The following is a 17,184-nucleotide window of genomic DNA, read 5'->3' as shown; positions in this document are numbered from 1 at the left end:
CTGTAGTTTTAAAAGTAACCAGCCTAAAAATCCTCATCATAAACTGTTTTAAAATTAAGCAGCCTAAAAATCCCCATCAGGGCTGCCTGAATCTCCTTAAGGCTCCACATGGCCACTGACTTCCCCAGCGCAAGTGATCTGAGAGAGAGCAGGGCCAAGCTGCACTGTCTTTAATGATACAGTCTTGGAAGCCACACTCCATCATTCCCACACTTTTCTTGGTGACACAGCTCAGCCCTATTCTGTGTGGAGGGGACAACACAAGGGCATGACTACCAGGAGGTGAGAATTGTTGGAGGTCAGCTTGGAGGTGGGTGATCATAGAAGTTAATTAATTTAAAAGTGAAGTAATGGATGCCTAGGGGATGGCAAGCAGTTAATTTGTGAACAAGAGAAGGCAAAAGGGAGAGAAATTTTGAAAGAACAGGGGTTGAAATGACTTGTGTGGTTAGCGTGCTAAGGAATCAATACGAAGTTACTGAAAGTATTGCTTAGCAGCTGTTGAAGTTAGATAATGGTATTTTAGACATTTGGATAACTTTTTATTTGAATGTTTTATATGCTATTTTCCCCCCTGCTTAGGATCAGCAAAGTCTCTTCTAAGTGATCAACGAAGACAAATGTTCCAGAAATACCTAGAGGAAAAGCGACTGAAAAAATTGAGAAACCTTCAGCGATGACCATTTATAGTGGGTGTTTATAGACATGATAAGACTATTTTTCTTTCATGAATACCAGCACACCAACCAAAAAAGGTAAATTTAGTATCATAACTTGATATTCAGGAATAGTTCTTAACCAGACTTTTCTTTAAGAGATTATACTTGATCTTAGCCAAGAGGCCAAGAAGCGATTATTTGAGAGTTTAAATGACTAAAACAACCCTTTCCCTGTAGTCCCTTTATTCACTTAGCTAGTTGGCAGGAGCTGGGAGTGACATCCTAATAGTTCAGAAGATGGAGATGAGGTCTCTCGGTGCAGCCATAGGTAGGTTGACACGGGATAAAACTAGCAAAGCAGTCAGAGCCAGGCTGGACGGGCAAGGCCGGGCGAAGGATCTGGCGTCCACCCTGTCGGATGCGGAGAGTCAAGAGAGGCTTATACATGAGCTTGTACCATGATCAGATTAATAATTCAGGAAGATTACCCTAGGCTGGAAGATCGTAGTCTGGAAGGGGAAGAACTTATAGGTAGGAAGACTGTAGTGAGACTGTCGTGATGGAATAGATGAGACAGGATAAGGGGACTGGGGCAGTGGGCTTAAAGGAAGAAACAGGTGTGAGACATCTCAGGAGATAAATTTGACGGGGACCAAGCAGATGGTGAGGGGTGAAGGAAATTGAAGAGTCGGAGATAAGATGATTCTGAAGATAAATTAGTTTGAGCAACCATATAAATTGTGCTGCAGCTAAAAGAGGGGTGGAAGCCAGGAAAAGGAACATGCCTAAGTGGGTGCATATTGATAATGCTTTTCCTGCTTTTTCTGCAGCTCATTTGGGCCATCTGGATAACAGGCAGTTGGGAATAAAAATTTGAAAATCAGGACGGAGATCCATGCTGAGTGGTGGATTTAGGATATGATATTGGGAGTATGGATGGGGGTTTAAGCTGTAGGGCTAAATGAGACCACTCCAGTAAAGATATACACATTGTGAAAGAGTGAGGTCTAGAGAGCACCTTCAAGTGGGCAGAAGTCAGGTACCAGTGATAGGTCAGATTGGCAGGAGAGCTAAAACAGGACAGAAGCTGGAGGAGGGGTGATCTAAAGAAGAGAATGATCCATGAGTTAAGGGGGATGAAGTTTGAACACAGGCAGCTGGATTTGTAAATTAGGTAGTCACTGGTGATTTGCTCTTTTCAAGGTAGTCTCTTGTTGGCTGTGTATTCATTCCTGATTTAAATAAGAATTGAATAATATAAAAGCTCAAGATATCGCCTGTTTTTGTTTGCTTCAGGAATGTCATTGATTTGAGAGACCTTTGATTACTCTGCATGTGACCTTAGGATAAGGTGGAAGTGACCAAAATTAGTAGAATGTAGCTCAAGGTGGAAAGATACAGAAAAATATGGTGTGTATGTGTTCGAGGAGGGCGAGATTGTTTCTGTTTGGAGGAACATCAGAGAAGACCTCTTGGAAGGGGCTGAATTTAATCTGGCTTCTCAAGAGTATGTAAGGCACCAGTCATTGGTCTAAACTGTAAACAGCTATTTACAAAGTGTTATATGTAGGGGGAAAAAGACACACATTGTTGTGTTAAATACTACGATTCACCAGTAGTTTTTTATTCTACTTAGACAATAGCCATCGCTGAATATTGTTTACTTTGTGCCTCGTTTCTTCAGCACTAGATCTTCCCTGAGATTTGGAGAAGCAAGTGGCTTCTAATCTACAGAAGAAGTCTGATTGTGCTTCTTCAGGAATTTTAGAGTTGATAAATAACTTATCACTTTTAATCAATCCTTCTCTTGCTGGATTTCTTCCTTGCTTTGTGATCAGGTCTCCATTTTCTTATGGACAGAGGACAAGTGCACAATCATTGGATTTGAAGGCAAACTGTCAAAGCTAAGAAAGTAAGCTGTGCAGTATCTTTTCATAAACAGGAGAGAAGAGATCTTAATACTCTAGTTTCTTCATTGACCCCTTCCAAATATTTCCAGTTCATCATATTAACAAGGATTCTAATACCTGGAAAATATAGTATGAAATTTCTCCTTTGTGCTCACTGAGAAATATGAGTAAGTTTTGAGGCTTTTAAGCATAATTTAAATCAAACCAGAACCAGAAAAGAGAGTAATTTAAGTTAGCAAGTATCTTTTTGCCATAAATGATTAAGGGTTGGATGACTAAGGGTAAAATTTAACTTTAAAATGGAGACTTTATTTTGTAATGAGACATGGAAGTAAATTATGGCAGTTCATTTTTTTTAACTTTGTCTGCTTTTGATTGTTTTAATGCTGTTCCATCTTGTATGGATTGCCAGGTCAAAGGCCAAAGCCCAAATGGAGCTGACTAGGGTGAAGTTGATAGTAGATAATTGTTACTAAAATGATGAATCGTGCTCCTTTTCTCAGAGTAAGTAAATTCATTTTAAATCTATTATCAGCTTCAATCAGAGTGATTATTTTACTAGAGTTAACAGTACCAAACTCCCTGTTATTGGCATGGTGACATAGAGCAGTTTTGGCTAGATGCTAAGGAAGTACTCACTTGAAATATTCATTGCCAAACATCCCTTATGAGATCTATACCAACTCTGTGTGTCACTCTGTTTGTTTACTGGGCTCTATTATGCATCCATGTCACTATAAAATGCAGATAGGGATATAAAGCACGTAGGGTGGGGGATAAACTTACGGGTCTTCAGAACACCATTATGGACAAAGTTAATAGGACGATTACTAAAATAAAGTGAAGTGGGCAAGGAGGTAAATAGCATGTCTCTTTATCAGGTGAGAAGGCTCCGTTTCACGTATTCAATAAATTGAGTCACTGCCATGTTCCTCTAGGCTCTAGGATATAGTAATGAATAAAGCAACATTCCCTGTTTTCATGGAGCTTACATGTGAGATAGGCAATGAAAAGAAAAATATATAGTATGTGATGGTCCTAAGTATTATGCGGGAAATAAAAAAAAAAAAAGGCAGATGGGGAGTATTGAAGCTGGTACAGGGTGAGCTTCCGATGGGGCCTCACTGAGACGGTGGCGCTTTGAATGCAGTCTCCAAGGAAGTTGCAGAGTGCACTGTGGGAAGAGTTTTCTATCCAGGAGAAGATTTTTCCAGACAAAATTCAAAAGTTTTGAAGCGAAAACATGCTGGTATGTTTAAGGACTCTCAGAAGATTATAGTCAGCTATTTAGAATAGCTTAGGCTATTGGCATTTTCAAAATTCTAGGATTCTACAAAAAGTTTGTAAGGAAATCTATATAATGGAAAACTTTTTTCATCTCATCTTATTTGGGGTGGTGGATTTTTTGCTGGGTCATTTACAATAGATTTCAGATGAGGGGTCAAAATACCGATTGAAAATGTGGTAATTTGATTCATCAAGCAATTAAATCACATACCACCTAATCTTTTCAATAGATCATTAATAGGAGTGATGTTCGAGCAACACGATCTGGTCAAAGACAAACCTCTGAAAAGAAAGTGTCCAACGAGAAAAAGGTAGCTTATTATTATAAGCTCTGACGTTGCCGCAACAATGCTTTAGTAATTACCGAAAGCATTTAATTTCATGGTTCCCGCAGCAGGGCAGCCTGCAATGCCCACGTGCGTGAGAACCACTCGGTCGATGACTCAAAGAGCGAAGCAGACCTCGGGGGCAGGCACCGCCAGTGCAGCCTCTGCGGGAGCAGCCTTGGCTGTGCCGGCCACGCGAGCGGCACGTGGTGAGAACTGTTCCTTCATCAGTGGCTGAAGTAGAATGCTCTGGTCCCTGAGGTTTTTCGTGTTCAGTTTTTAAAGTCATCGTGTACTTCTTTGAGTAGGCGAGGAGGAAACGGGAGATTCCAGGTCCCGAAGACAGGTTCAGTGCCCCACCATCCAGTTAGCACACAGTGGGCGCTCAAGCGGTGAAGCATGTGCACCGGTGGGCAGCGCCACAAAGTGAAGATTAATGGCCCCAGTAAATTACAGCCCATTTGTTTGGTGGAATACAGTGTAGCGTTTAAGAACGATCCTGTGAAAGACACTTCATGACATGGTCCAGGATGTATTAAGTGGGCAAAGAAAACAGGTCCAATTCTGAACAGTGTGATCACAATTCTAAAATATGTATGTGAATATGTGAACATAGGAAAAAAACTGGAAAAGCATACCCTGAATTGTCAGCAGTGATGATTTCTGAATAAGGTCATCTTGAGTGATTTTTATTTATTTATTTTTTGAGGAAGATTAGCCCTGAGCTAACATCTGCCGCTAATCCTCCTCTTTCTTGCTGAGGAAGAGTGGCTCGGAGCTAACATCCGTGCCCATCTTCCTCTGCTTTATATGTGGGACACCCACCACAGCATGTTTTCGACAGGCAGTGGGTGGGTCCGCACCCGGGATCTGAGCACCTGGGCTGCCAAAGCAGAAGCGTGAACTTACCTGCTGCGCAGCGGGGCCAGCCCCTCTGGGGTGATGTTTTTTGCGCTTTGCTTTTCCTGATTTTCTATAATAAATATGCATTTGATAGTCAGAGGCAAAAGGTAAAATACTTTAGCACCTTTGGTTTTGTAAACAGATATCCTATACTTGGCAGGAAGTTTTATCTGTATTTATCGTATTTAAATAGGGTATTTTAAATAGGATATTTTAAAATGACTTTTAATCATAAAATCCATTAAGGCATAGATTCATATTGTTGCCTTTTTTTCTTTCCCAAATTACCTAGTACTTTTTAATTTTTTTCGAGGAAGATTGGCCTTGAGCTAACATCTGTGCCCATCTTCCTCTAGTTTATATGTGGGACAGCTGCCACAGCATGGCTTGATAAGCAGTGCATAGGTCCATGCCCAGGGTCTGAACCAGCAAACCCCGGGCCACCAAAGTGGAGTGTATGAACTCAGCTGCTATGCCACTGGACCGGCTCCTTACCTAGCATTTTTAATGCAGAATTTTCTATCTAGTCAAAATGGATCTGTTATGTCATTTTTATTTTAGATAATATAACAGAAAGAAAAGTACCAGATCAAGGAAGGCCTGCCAAAAAGATCGAAGAAGAACCAGGCAAGGTAGAGTATAAGTATCTGTTTATTTCTAGACATTTGGAAAATCTCATTTTTATTTTCATGAAGCTGAAATTAAGCTTACAAAACTGCTTCAAGAGGTTAACCTCCACGTGTGTGAAAACCTCTTGAAGCACAAGGAAGCGTCAAGAGGGTTTACTGTTATGGTTTGTGAGGTGTCTCATCTTTAAAACCTTATAGGTAGAGAATGTGTAGTTTGGTTAACAGAAGAGAGAAAATAAAAACACAGCTGACGGAAACCTTCATGTGAGCATCGGCTAGGAGATGGGTGCAGTGGGTGAAATGCGTTGACTCTGGATTCAGCTAGGCCTGAGTTTGCCTATTGTCTCGCTTCCAATTGGCTATATAATCTTGGGGAAGCTATGAGTTTGTTCTCCCAGCTGTAACATGTAATATCTACACAGAGTAGTTTCAAGAATGAAATCACCTGACGTTTCTGACAGCATCTAGCATAGTGCCTGGTAGAGTCTTCAAAAAGAGCCACCATTTCGAGGACCCAATCCCTTAATTTATAATCCATGCTATAATTCCTTAGCCTTAAAAAAAAAAAACAAAGTTATGCCAAAGTGTAAGAAACCTGGCTAGGTTCTTACCAAAAATCAGACATAGATCCTCCAAGGAAGGCAGTACAGGGTGATCTTCACAGGCGAGCAGCTGGACCTCACAGCTCCTCCCTCAAGGTTGGTTTTCTCCTTAAGGATTATCGCTAGTGTCTACCTTTGCAGCCACACAGGCCTCAAGCACAGTGTTACCCTTAAACTCTAGTCCGGGTAGAAATACGTATCTCATTAAAACTCAGAAACGTAGAAACCTCTAAAAATTATGTTGAAATGAGTGGATTAAATTGGCAAAGGTGGTTGAAAGGTACAAACTTCCAGTTATAAAATAAGTAAGTAGAGAATGTAATGTACTGCATGGTGACTACAGTTAATAATATTGTATATTTGAAAGTTGCTAAGAGTAGATCTTAAAAGTTCTCATCACAAGAAAACAAAATTTGTAACTGTGCATGGTGATGGATGTTAACTAGACTAACTGGGGTGATCATTGCACAATATACAAATATTGAATCATGTTGTATACCTGAAACTAATGTAATGTTGTATGCCAATTATATTACAGTAAAAAAAAACTACCAAATAACAAATTGACTTGAAAAAGAAAATACGCTTCACATTTTATATGGTTAATCTTATTGTGCCACATTGAAAAATAGTTTTGCTCATATGATAAACTTATTTATAATAATCCAAAGTTATTAAAAAAGATTATGTCCTTGACAATACTGGTAATCCAATAAACATTGGATTTCTGATTCTCAAACCTTTGTAATTATCAATATAATTTAAGTAAAAAGATACGTATTTGTTAGGTGAGTGAATTTTTCCACCTTAGTTTTCATATATTTTAATTTTTGGTAATATCTAAAACCTATTACATAGTTTTTTTAATATGGATTGGTTCTCCCTCTTTCTGGACCATAGCAATGGTTTATGTAGCTGGTCTTCTGACTCCATGTAAACATTTAATTGTATTTGTTTTTGTTTCTTAAATTATGTACGTGGGATATATCTCTTAACTTTCACATTTTCGGGCCTAAAAAATTGGTGGAATATATCCCAAGAAGAGAGACTCTCACTCTATTCTGTTTATTCACATCCAGGTCATGTCTTTTAAAGTTGATAGCGAAGTAAATACTTTGGAATCACAAACCAGTGTGACAAACGGAAGGGATCCAGATGGAGTCTTATCCAAAGTGGAAAAGTTACCTGAGACAAATCCTGCAGAAGTGAAAGGGAGGCCATCCTTCGCACCAGTAGATTTTCTGTTTCGGCCACCAGATGGTCTGAAGAGCTATGACGTAACACCTAGACGCCAACAAGCACCGCTACTTTGACAGCCAGTGACAGAATGAGATGTTATGAATGAATTCCTTGCTGACATGGAGAACGAATGCCTTTCTTAAATTTGGCCTGTGCTTTTTAAGTTATTTAGTTAGTAAACTATGTTCATTACAAATCATGAAAATTTGACCTCTCCAAAAAATTTTTCAGAAGGATACAATAATGTATTTGACAGATTTGATATTTTCTGTGCATTATTATTTTCACGATTCAATTTGCTTTTTTTTGCTTTTAAGAAGTGACTTAATTGCAACACTTAGAAATAAATTTTTAGAAAGAAGAAATTGCTATACTGCAGCTCAGACATGGTTTGGATTTTTTTGTTTGTGTTTTTTTTACTGAGTACTACTTTATAAAAGCTATCTCAAAAGACAAAATGATTAACTTGTAAAGTGGGGAGAAAAAATCAGTTTGAATCTTTACAAGAAATGGCAAGGTTGCTTTCCAAAGGCTGGCTGGCGGCAGATTGACCGAGAACTGCTCTGCGGCATCTGAGACTCCTAAGTGTGTATGTCCGGTTGAGAGGGCTTTGCATCTGTGGATCTCATCACAGGGGGCAGAGACGGGCCTTCCCGCTGGAGGTGTTTACGGTTTTTCCCTCTAGATTAGACATGTTTTAAAAAACAGAAACATATTTCTATTTTATCCCATGTTTTTAAAAAACAACATAATTTTGAAATCCTTCAGTGAGATGTATGGGTTCATGTTTTACGAAGTGTATTTTTGCTCTTGCTTAGTGATGAGGCTCCAGAAGTAACAAAAGAAATGTTGGCACACAAAAGTGAAACTTCAGTACATCAAGATTCCGACGAATTACGCCGTCCTTTGAGTTCTCTGACAGTTGGGAGCACAGGTATGGTATTTTCATGAATTTTTTACTTGTTTCTCTGGGTTATGGTTTATCAGAGATCGTTTAGAGTCTTTTCCACCATGTGTCTCACCATGTAGCTCAGGGTGTGATCTCAGGGTCAGAAGAGACGGAAAAGCATGGGGAGGGCTATCTGGAAACAGAGCTGGAATGAGGACTGCAGACTGAGAGGGGGACCGAAATGTAAATTTCAAGAGATGAAGAACATTGAGAGACACTGTAAAAGGAGATCTGATGAATGAAATCTTTGAGGCAGAAATAAAATTTTATTTAAATTTTAAATTTATTTACAATTTTAAATTTCAATGTTGAAAAAATTGAAGGATTTAAGAAATTTGTCTTGTGGGGGATGTCGTTATAGGAGTTGCTGCTTTGAAATGTATATGTAATGTTTTCTTTAATCTATAGATCGTGTCTTAAATAAAAATGAAACTACTACTGAAAATTTACATGGCTTTCCAATAAAAGAAGTCCCATCACTTGAAATAAAGGAGGATCAGACATCTCAGCAGCGACATGTGCTGCATTTCAGGTCTGTGCGTTTGTTCCCAGTGTAAGCATTTTGTATTAATGTCTAGACATTTAAAACCAAAATTAAACTATTTTAACCTTAATATAATACGTAGATGAATTAGGAGGAAACTGACCTTGAGTGATTTTTATTTATCTTTTAAATTAAAAATCTTTTTCAATGGCTAGTATATTCATGTGGTTGCTAACTTAAAAGATAGAAAGAGGTACAAGTGAGAAGCCTTTTTTCCAACTCTGCTCCCAACCCTACAGTTCGAACCTTCCACAGAGGCAAGTGTTATTCATTTCTTGTGAATTCTTCCAGAGATACATAATGCATATGTAGATAAACTTTTTTTAAATGTAAACAGTAGCATACTATTCTGTTTTCATTTAATGTTAAATGTAGGAGATATTCCATTTGAGTCCTTTAAGAACTTTCTCATGCTGTTTTTGTGTGTGTTTTAATGGCCGCATGGTATCCAATTGTATGGCTACACCACGATTTACTTAGTAGGTCCCTGTTGCTGGTTGTTTCCATTGAGTTCAGTCTGGTAGTATTACTGTCAAGCCTGCAAAAAACAAGCCTGGATGCTTTTCAATCCTCTCCTGTGCAAATAAATAAAGACCTCAATTTACATTCCCTCAGCAAAATATGGGAGTTCCTATTTTATCATACCTTTTTTTTCAAACAAAGAAACTAAGTTAATGTTTATTTTACAAAAGAAGGATAGAGGGAGATGATGGTAGGCTCCTTGGCCCACTAAATCATAAGATAGGATTATGTTTCTCCAACTATGAAGACTGAAAATTAGAGTTCCTGTTTGGGAACCTAAAAGCCATGTCACCTAAATGCCTTGGACACAGATCAGAGGACTGCATCTGGAGAAAGGCCCCAACGCTCCACATCACACAGGAAATGATGACATACTATGTTCTTGAGTGAATGTAGCAAGGAGATTCTCACATCTTTTCCAATACAGTACTAACCACTTTTTTGGGCTTTGACAATCAAATAGAGGAGAAATATTATCTTCCTATACTTTTAATACTCATTTGTTCTATTATGAATGAGTATATTTCAGAGCCACTTCAGCTGTTTGTAGAACGTAAGGTTTTATGATTGTAAGGGATTTTAGAGATGAGCTAGTCCACCGTGTTGTTGGACTGAGACATTGAGATAATAAGCAATTTACCCAACTAAATAATGTCGGATCTAAGACAAGTCTCCTTTCTCATTAATTAAGTTTTCATTAGATATAAACAGCTAATTTTTTCTTCTAAGAAAAAAAACTATCCTCAGTTTCTCCTGCTAAGATGCTTTTTATAAAGAGACAGATTCAATTTATCTTGGGCCGGGGTTTCTCAACTTGCACTACTGACATTTCAGATTGGATAATTCTTGTTGTGGGGCCGTCCTCTGCATCGCAGGATGTTGTGTAACGTCCCAGACCAGTAGCACTCCTCTGGTTTGTGACAAAGGTGCTCTAGACACTGCCAGATGTCCCCTGGGGGGCAAAATTGACCAGTGTTGAGAACTACCGCCCTTGGACAAGCAAAGCCTACTAATTAGAATCTGTGAGGCCCTGACACTGTAATTCCAGTCTTACAGGGTTTAGCTTCAACTTACTCTGGGCAGTTGGGTTGGTCTCAGTTCCATGGGCAATACCAGAAGTAAAGACAGAACTCAGGCATGTCTGGTTCTTTCTGTTTCATCTCTGATAAATGAGAACGGAAAGAACTAGAAATATTAGCTTGGAAAGTTGCTCTTGGCATTAACCATCCACGTAAGTTTTAGGTGTAGAAAGATGGACATGTATAGGATATCAACTTGTATTTATGGATTTTAATATATCACAGTTCATAAAATAAGCATCAGCTCTGGAAAATCGCTATTGTATAAGTGTCATATTGCTAATACTTAGATATTAGTATGAGAAACATTTGTAAAGCTGAAACATGTCATAATTTTAGAAAGATTCTCTGATATGAAAGAGAGGAATTAATATTGACCGACTGCCTTGAGTGGGAAAGGAAGCTTGAAGTATAGATTCCAAACAAAGGGGAGGGAACATTTATGTTTTTTGTCTTAGCTTTGTTTATTTTATTTTATTTATGTATTTATTCTTTTTAGGAAGATCGGCCCTGAGCTAACATCTGTTGCCAGTCTTCCTCCTTTTTTTCCCTCTCCCCAAAGCCCTGACATATAGCTGTATATCCTAGTTGTAGGTCATTCTAGTTCTTCTGCGTGGGATGCCAGCACAGCATGGCCTGATGAGCGGTGTGTAGGTCTGGGCCCAGGATCTGAACCAGTGAACCCTGGGCTGCTGAAGGTGAGTGCATGGACCCAACCACTTGGCCACCAGGGTGGCTCTGCATTGTTTATTTTAATATGTCTACATTTATCTGAAACAAAAATCTAGTGTTGCCGAACTTTATAGTTTTGTTAATCAAAATAGCAAGACTTTTCATTTCTCAACATACGTTCACTAGTATCTCTGTGCTAAAATGGTAGATGACTTATAAGGTGTAAGTAATTAGAATGTTAGCAATCATTCCTGGGAGTTAAACGTTTGCCTATTTATTGTTAGATTTTTTATGACTTTTTGAGTGACATCTATATCTAGTATTGTTTAATTATGCAAAATATTTTCTGAATGAAAATGACCTAAATAAATATGGAACAAATTTTCTGATATTTCCTTAATCTTATTTGGAGAAGCTTTTTAGAAAAAATCATTTGTGTGCTGTGTGAAGTCCTTAGATGCTGATGTACAGTGAGTTGTTTGAGGTTGAATTCTTGTAAAATACAAGGTGAGCAGAATGCTGTTTACTATGTAGCAACATATATGAGAATGAATATTGCTACGTTTTAGTGGGAACAGAAGCAGACAGTTAATGCTCAGTATTTGTATGACAAAGTTTTGTAGTCGATGTTTTTTTGTTTTGCTTTAAGGTAAGAGTTTGATTCTGGAAGCCCCAGGATATTTGGGGTGAGGTCGTCTTATCAGCTGGCTGACTTGCAATCAAGGTCCTGTTTTGTTCTCTAGCTTTTAAAAATCTCATCTTTTCCTTAGCAGAAGATCTTATTCCCCTCGCAGTTGGTCAAAAAAGACTCCTTAAGGCAGAAATATTCAAACGGCTTGAAGAACTGGTGGACAATTTGGAATACAAATGAGGCAAAAAGGATACCACCTGTGCAGACCTGGATGGGTTCTGGAACATGGCCAGCCTTCAGGTATGTGGCCAGGATTTGGAATGGCTTAACTTTCGAGTCGCATGTTTTTGGAAGTGAGGTAACAGTAGTAAAATGGGAGTAGTAGAGGCGGCTTAGGTATCTGTAATATTAAAGGAGATATTAGCCCCTTTACAAACTGTAAAGCACTGTCTAAATTTTATGGCTGCTGTCCCCTCCTCCTGCATACTGTCAGGGTAATTTCTATATGGGTTGGAAATTGAGATTCTATTCAGCTGTTGCCTAGTCTGTGATGATTCCATGTGTGCGAAAATGAGGACGAGTCTTCAGTAGCTGGGTCCATCGAGCAGTTATTGTCCCTGCTGTGTGTCAGGCGTTGTATGAGGAGCTGACAAATAGGCACATTCTCTACCCCAGAGAAGTTTATAGTTTTATCAGAGTCAGACATAGCCCTCATACCAATCTGGTGTAGAAAGCGCTGATAGAGGCCGTTACTAGGAAAATCAGTGAAGGTAGGGAGATGACAATTTCTAGCTTTTTGAGCTTATTTTAGAAATAAGCATATAAAATACTAATTCAAGAACCAGTGGCCAAGAACCATGAGACATTTGCAGACAGCCCGAAACCTGGAAGAAGGGGCCGCAGCAGCACAGGAAGGAAGCTGTCTGGATGAGGCCGTGGGCTGATCCAGGAGAAAGAACTTTAAAAGCAAGTGTTAATATGCTCAAAGAGACCAGGCATTTTTTCTGCCAAATGAGAACAGCTATGCAAAAAAGAACATTCAGAGAACGACAACAAGAGCTCTTTGAAGTTAAAAACTATATGAGCAGAAATGTAAGATTCACTAGAAAGATGGAATATGAAGCTGAGATCTCCCATAAATTAGAGCAAAAAGAGAGAGATAAAAGAGGAGAGACTAGATAAGAATATTAAGGGGACCAGTCTAGGAAGTATAATATCCAAATAACAGGGATTCCAGAAAAAGAGAACAGAAAAAATAGTGGAGAGGAAATGATCAATGAAATAGTTTGACATTTTCCTGGAACTGGAGGACCTGAATTCCAGATTGAAGGAGCCCATTGAGTGCCTAGCACTGTATGTCAGTGTAGACACACACCAATGCACAATGAAATATAATTGTACAACTCTTGGGATGAGGAGAAACATCTAGAAACTTCCAGAGAGCAAAAACAAGTTTCATACAAAAGGTCAAAAATCAGAATATCCCTAGATTTCTCAACAGCGACATCGAAAGCTGGGAGAACAAGGCCCTCGAACTTCTCGGGGAAAATAACACTCAGCCTGGTGTTGTATACCCAGCCAGTCACGCTTGAGGGTGGAAAGGCATGTTTCAGACACACACAGTCTGAAATTTTACCTCCCAGGCACCCTTTCTCAGGAAACTGAGAACGGCCCTCACAAAAATGAGGGAGTAAGCCAAGAAAGGGGAAGGAGCTGGGACAGATCCCCAAAAAGTCTAAGGGAATTGTGGCTGAGGTGAGTAAAGAGGGTGAGCAGCAGGCTTAGGAAGCAGCTGTTCAGACTGGAGCAGGAGGCTGGGGCTCGGCGAGATACTGTCTCTGAGGCTGAACGGAACAGAATACCCGAGTGGTTTGCTTTTCTAGTTGTATTAAGAGGGAATTTATACATACTGTGCAGACTTTAGAGGCAAATTGATGATAGATACATTAAAAAACTAAGCAAACAAAAAGCAAAGCAATGATGAAGTCTAGAGAAAAATGTGAAGAAACACAATATTCTGGTAATTATATGGCGCAGAAGTGAATAGTGTTTATGGAGTCACTTTATGACCAGTTGACATAATAATGAGTTGGTTCACTAGCATCCTTCAATGGTGACCAATTAATTTTGTCTTTCTTAGTATCATAATTATTTTATGGATTTAAAAGTATTTGTGTTGGCATCTTTTACAGTCATTATCTTTAGTGATGCTCATTTCCCAGTTTTGGCCAGTGGGAGCCTCTTCAAGTTGGCTCCTGGGGCTTTTATTTATTTTAAAGAGCTATACTGAGGATAAACAATCTACATATGATAAAATCTGCCCATTCTAAGTGTAAAAGTCAATGATGTTTAGTAAATTTACAGAGTTGTGCAACCGTCGCTGCAATCCAAACTTAGAACGTTTTCCTCACCGCAGAAAGATGCCTCTTGCCTGTTTTCAGTCAGTTCCCATTGCCACTCCCAGTCCCAAGCAACCACGAGTCTCCTTACTGTCTCTGTAGATTTGCTTTTTCTGAACGTTTCATTCTAAGAATCACCCAATAGTGGTCTTTTGTATGTGGCTTCTTTCCCTCGGCGTGGTGTCTCTGGGGTTCCTCCATGTTGCAGCACATGCCTGTACTTTGTTCCTTTCATGGCTGAGTAGCGGTTCATGGAGACATCAGTCTGTATCGTCCAGTTGATGGACATTTCCACTATTTGACGATTACGAATAATCTATGAATATTCACTTACAAATCTTCATGTGGGCATGTTTTCTTTCACTTGGGTAGATATGGCTGGATCATGTGGTAAATTTCTGTTTAACTATTTAAGAAACTGCCAAACTGCTTTCCAAATTGATTACACCCTTTCACGTGCCCGCCAGCAGTGTGTGAGAGCTCCTGTTGCTCCGCATCCTCACCAGTGCTTGCTCCTGTCTCTCTTAGTATTGGCCATCCTGTGGGGTGTGAACTGTCATATTGTAGATTTGATTTGCATTTCCCTAATGAGTAATGATGATCAGCATCTTTTCATGTGCTTATTATTAGACATTTGTATGTCGTCTTCGGTGAAATATCTATTCAAATCTTTTTGCCCATTTTTAATTGGGTCTGTCTTTTTATTATTGAGTTGTAAGTGTTCTTTGTATATTCTGGATACAAGTCCTTTATCAGAAATATTTGCAAATATTTCCTCCCAGTTTGTGGCTTGTTCTTTAATTTTCTTAATGGTATCTTTTGGAACACAGCTGTTTTTAATTTTGATGAAGTTCAGTTTATCAATTTTTTTAATGTTGTGATTTTGGCATTATTTCCAAGAACTCTTTTTGCCTAACCATAGGTCACAAAGATTTTATCTTATGTTTACTTCTAAAAGCTTTATCTCTTTCACTTAGGTCTGTGAACATTTGGAGTTCATTTTTTAAAAAAATTAAGTTGTGATTAATTATTTTTTGCTAGGAAAGATTTGCCCTGAGCAAATCTGTTGCCAGTCTTCCTCTCTTTTTTTTCCTCCCCAAAGCCCTGGTATATAATTGTGTATTCTAGTTGTAAGTCCTACTAGTTCTTCTGTGTGAGCTGCCACCACAGCATGGCTACTGCTAGACAAGTCATGTGGTTCCACACCCAGGAACTGAACTTGGGCTGTCAAAGCACAGCATACTGAACTTTGACCACTAGGTTATCAGGGCTGGCTCTGGAGTTCATTTTTGTGTATGGTGTAGGAAAGAGCCCAAATTCATATTTTTTCTTGCAGATATCCACTTTTCTCAGTCCTGTTTGTTGGAAAAAACTATCTTTTCCTCACTGAATTGCATTGGCACTTTTGTTGAAAATCAATTGGTCATAAGTGTAATCCTGAGTCTTTTTGACATTTAAATTTTTTTGAGAAAGGGAGATTGAGAGTACCTATTTGTATAAATGCAAATAGAGTACCTATTTGTATAAACAGAGACTCAAAGCATATTTACCCAACTGTTGACAGTGGTTACCACTTTGAGGAGATTGGAAATACCAGAAGGATGGGATCATACATTCCCATCCTGCTAGTATGTATATTATTTGAATCCTTTAAAATGAGATTGTGCCAGGGTCAGCCCAGTGGTATAGTGGTTAAATTTGGCACACTCCACTTCATTGCCCCAGGGTTTGCGGGTTCTGATCCCAGGCATGGACCTACACCACTCATCAAGCCATGTTGTGGTGGTGACCCACGTACAAAATAGAGGAAGACTGGCACAGATGTTAGCTCAGGGCCAGTCTTCCTCAAGCGAAAAAAGAAGAGGATTGGTAACAGATGTTAGGGCCGATCTTCCTCACCAAAACAATAAAAATGAAAATAAAATGAGATTATGTCAAGAGAAAGAGAAGGCAAGCTACAGACTAGGGGAAACTTTTGCAAAAGACCTATCTGATAAAGGACTGTTTTCTAAAATATACAAAGAACTCTTAAAACTCAACAATGATAAAACAAGCAACCTGATTTAAAAATGGACAAAAGAACTGAACAGACAGACAATTGATCAAAGAAGACAGATGGATGGTAAGTAAGTGTATGAAAAGATAAGATGCTCAACATCATATGCGCTTAGAGAATTGCCAGTTAAAAGTAAAATGAGACACTAGTACACACTTATTAGAATGGCAAAGATCCAAACCGCTGACAGCACCGGATGTTGGTGAGGATGTGGAGCAACAGGAGCACTCATTCATAGCTGGTGGGGGTGCAAAATGGTGCAGCCACTTTGGAAGACAGTTTGGCAGTTTCTTACAAAACTAAACAGAGTCTTACCATACGATGCTGCAGTCACGCTCCTTGGTGTTTGCCCAAATGAGCTGAAAACCTGTGTCCAGACAAACATGTGCACAGATGTTTATAGCAGCATTGTTCATAATTGCCAAGACTTGGAAGCAATGGATATGCTCCTCAGTAGGAGAAGGGATAAATAAACTGTAAAAAAAAAACAAAAAAACAAAAAAAAAACGGAGAGATTGTGTTCACACTGTATAATTTAGGATATCTCTCCTACCATTTTAGTCATCAAAATAGTTTGGGAGTTATTCACATATGACATCCTTTATGTAGATTTTTAACATAAAATAACAATGAACAATTTTACCATAAGAATTCATTTGAATACAAAATTGACAATGACAGTCTAATTTTATGTCACCAGTCCAAGTCGTTGTCAATTTGTTTGAAGCTTTTGGGCATTAATTTGTAAATTTAATATGGTTAGCATTAATCTGATAA

At 38.8% G+C, this 17,184-nt stretch overlaps 1 protein-coding gene across 1 annotated transcript in view; it reads right to left on the bottom strand.

Moving 5' to 3' along the window:
* LOC139044366 (serine/threonine-protein phosphatase 2A regulatory subunit B'' subunit beta-like) overlaps positions 1-17,184 on the bottom strand; it is a 55,893-nt gene that overhangs the window by 17,333 nt on the left and 21,376 nt on the right. Inside the window, exon 3 of the mRNA XM_070503830.1 lies at positions 910-1,070. Coding sequence (XP_070359931.1) covers positions 942-1,070 — 129 coding nt within the window. The 3' untranslated portion in view covers positions 910-941. The remainder of the gene's footprint in view (positions 1-909; positions 1,071-17,184) is intronic.

Source organism: Equus asinus, unplaced genomic scaffold, assembly GCF_041296235.1.
Source record: "Equus asinus isolate D_3611 breed Donkey unplaced genomic scaffold, EquAss-T2T_v2 contig_803, whole genome shotgun sequence".
Taxonomy (NCBI): Eukaryota; Metazoa; Chordata; class Mammalia; order Perissodactyla; family Equidae; genus Equus; species Equus asinus.
This window is presented reverse-complemented; position numbering and strand designations above follow the sequence as displayed.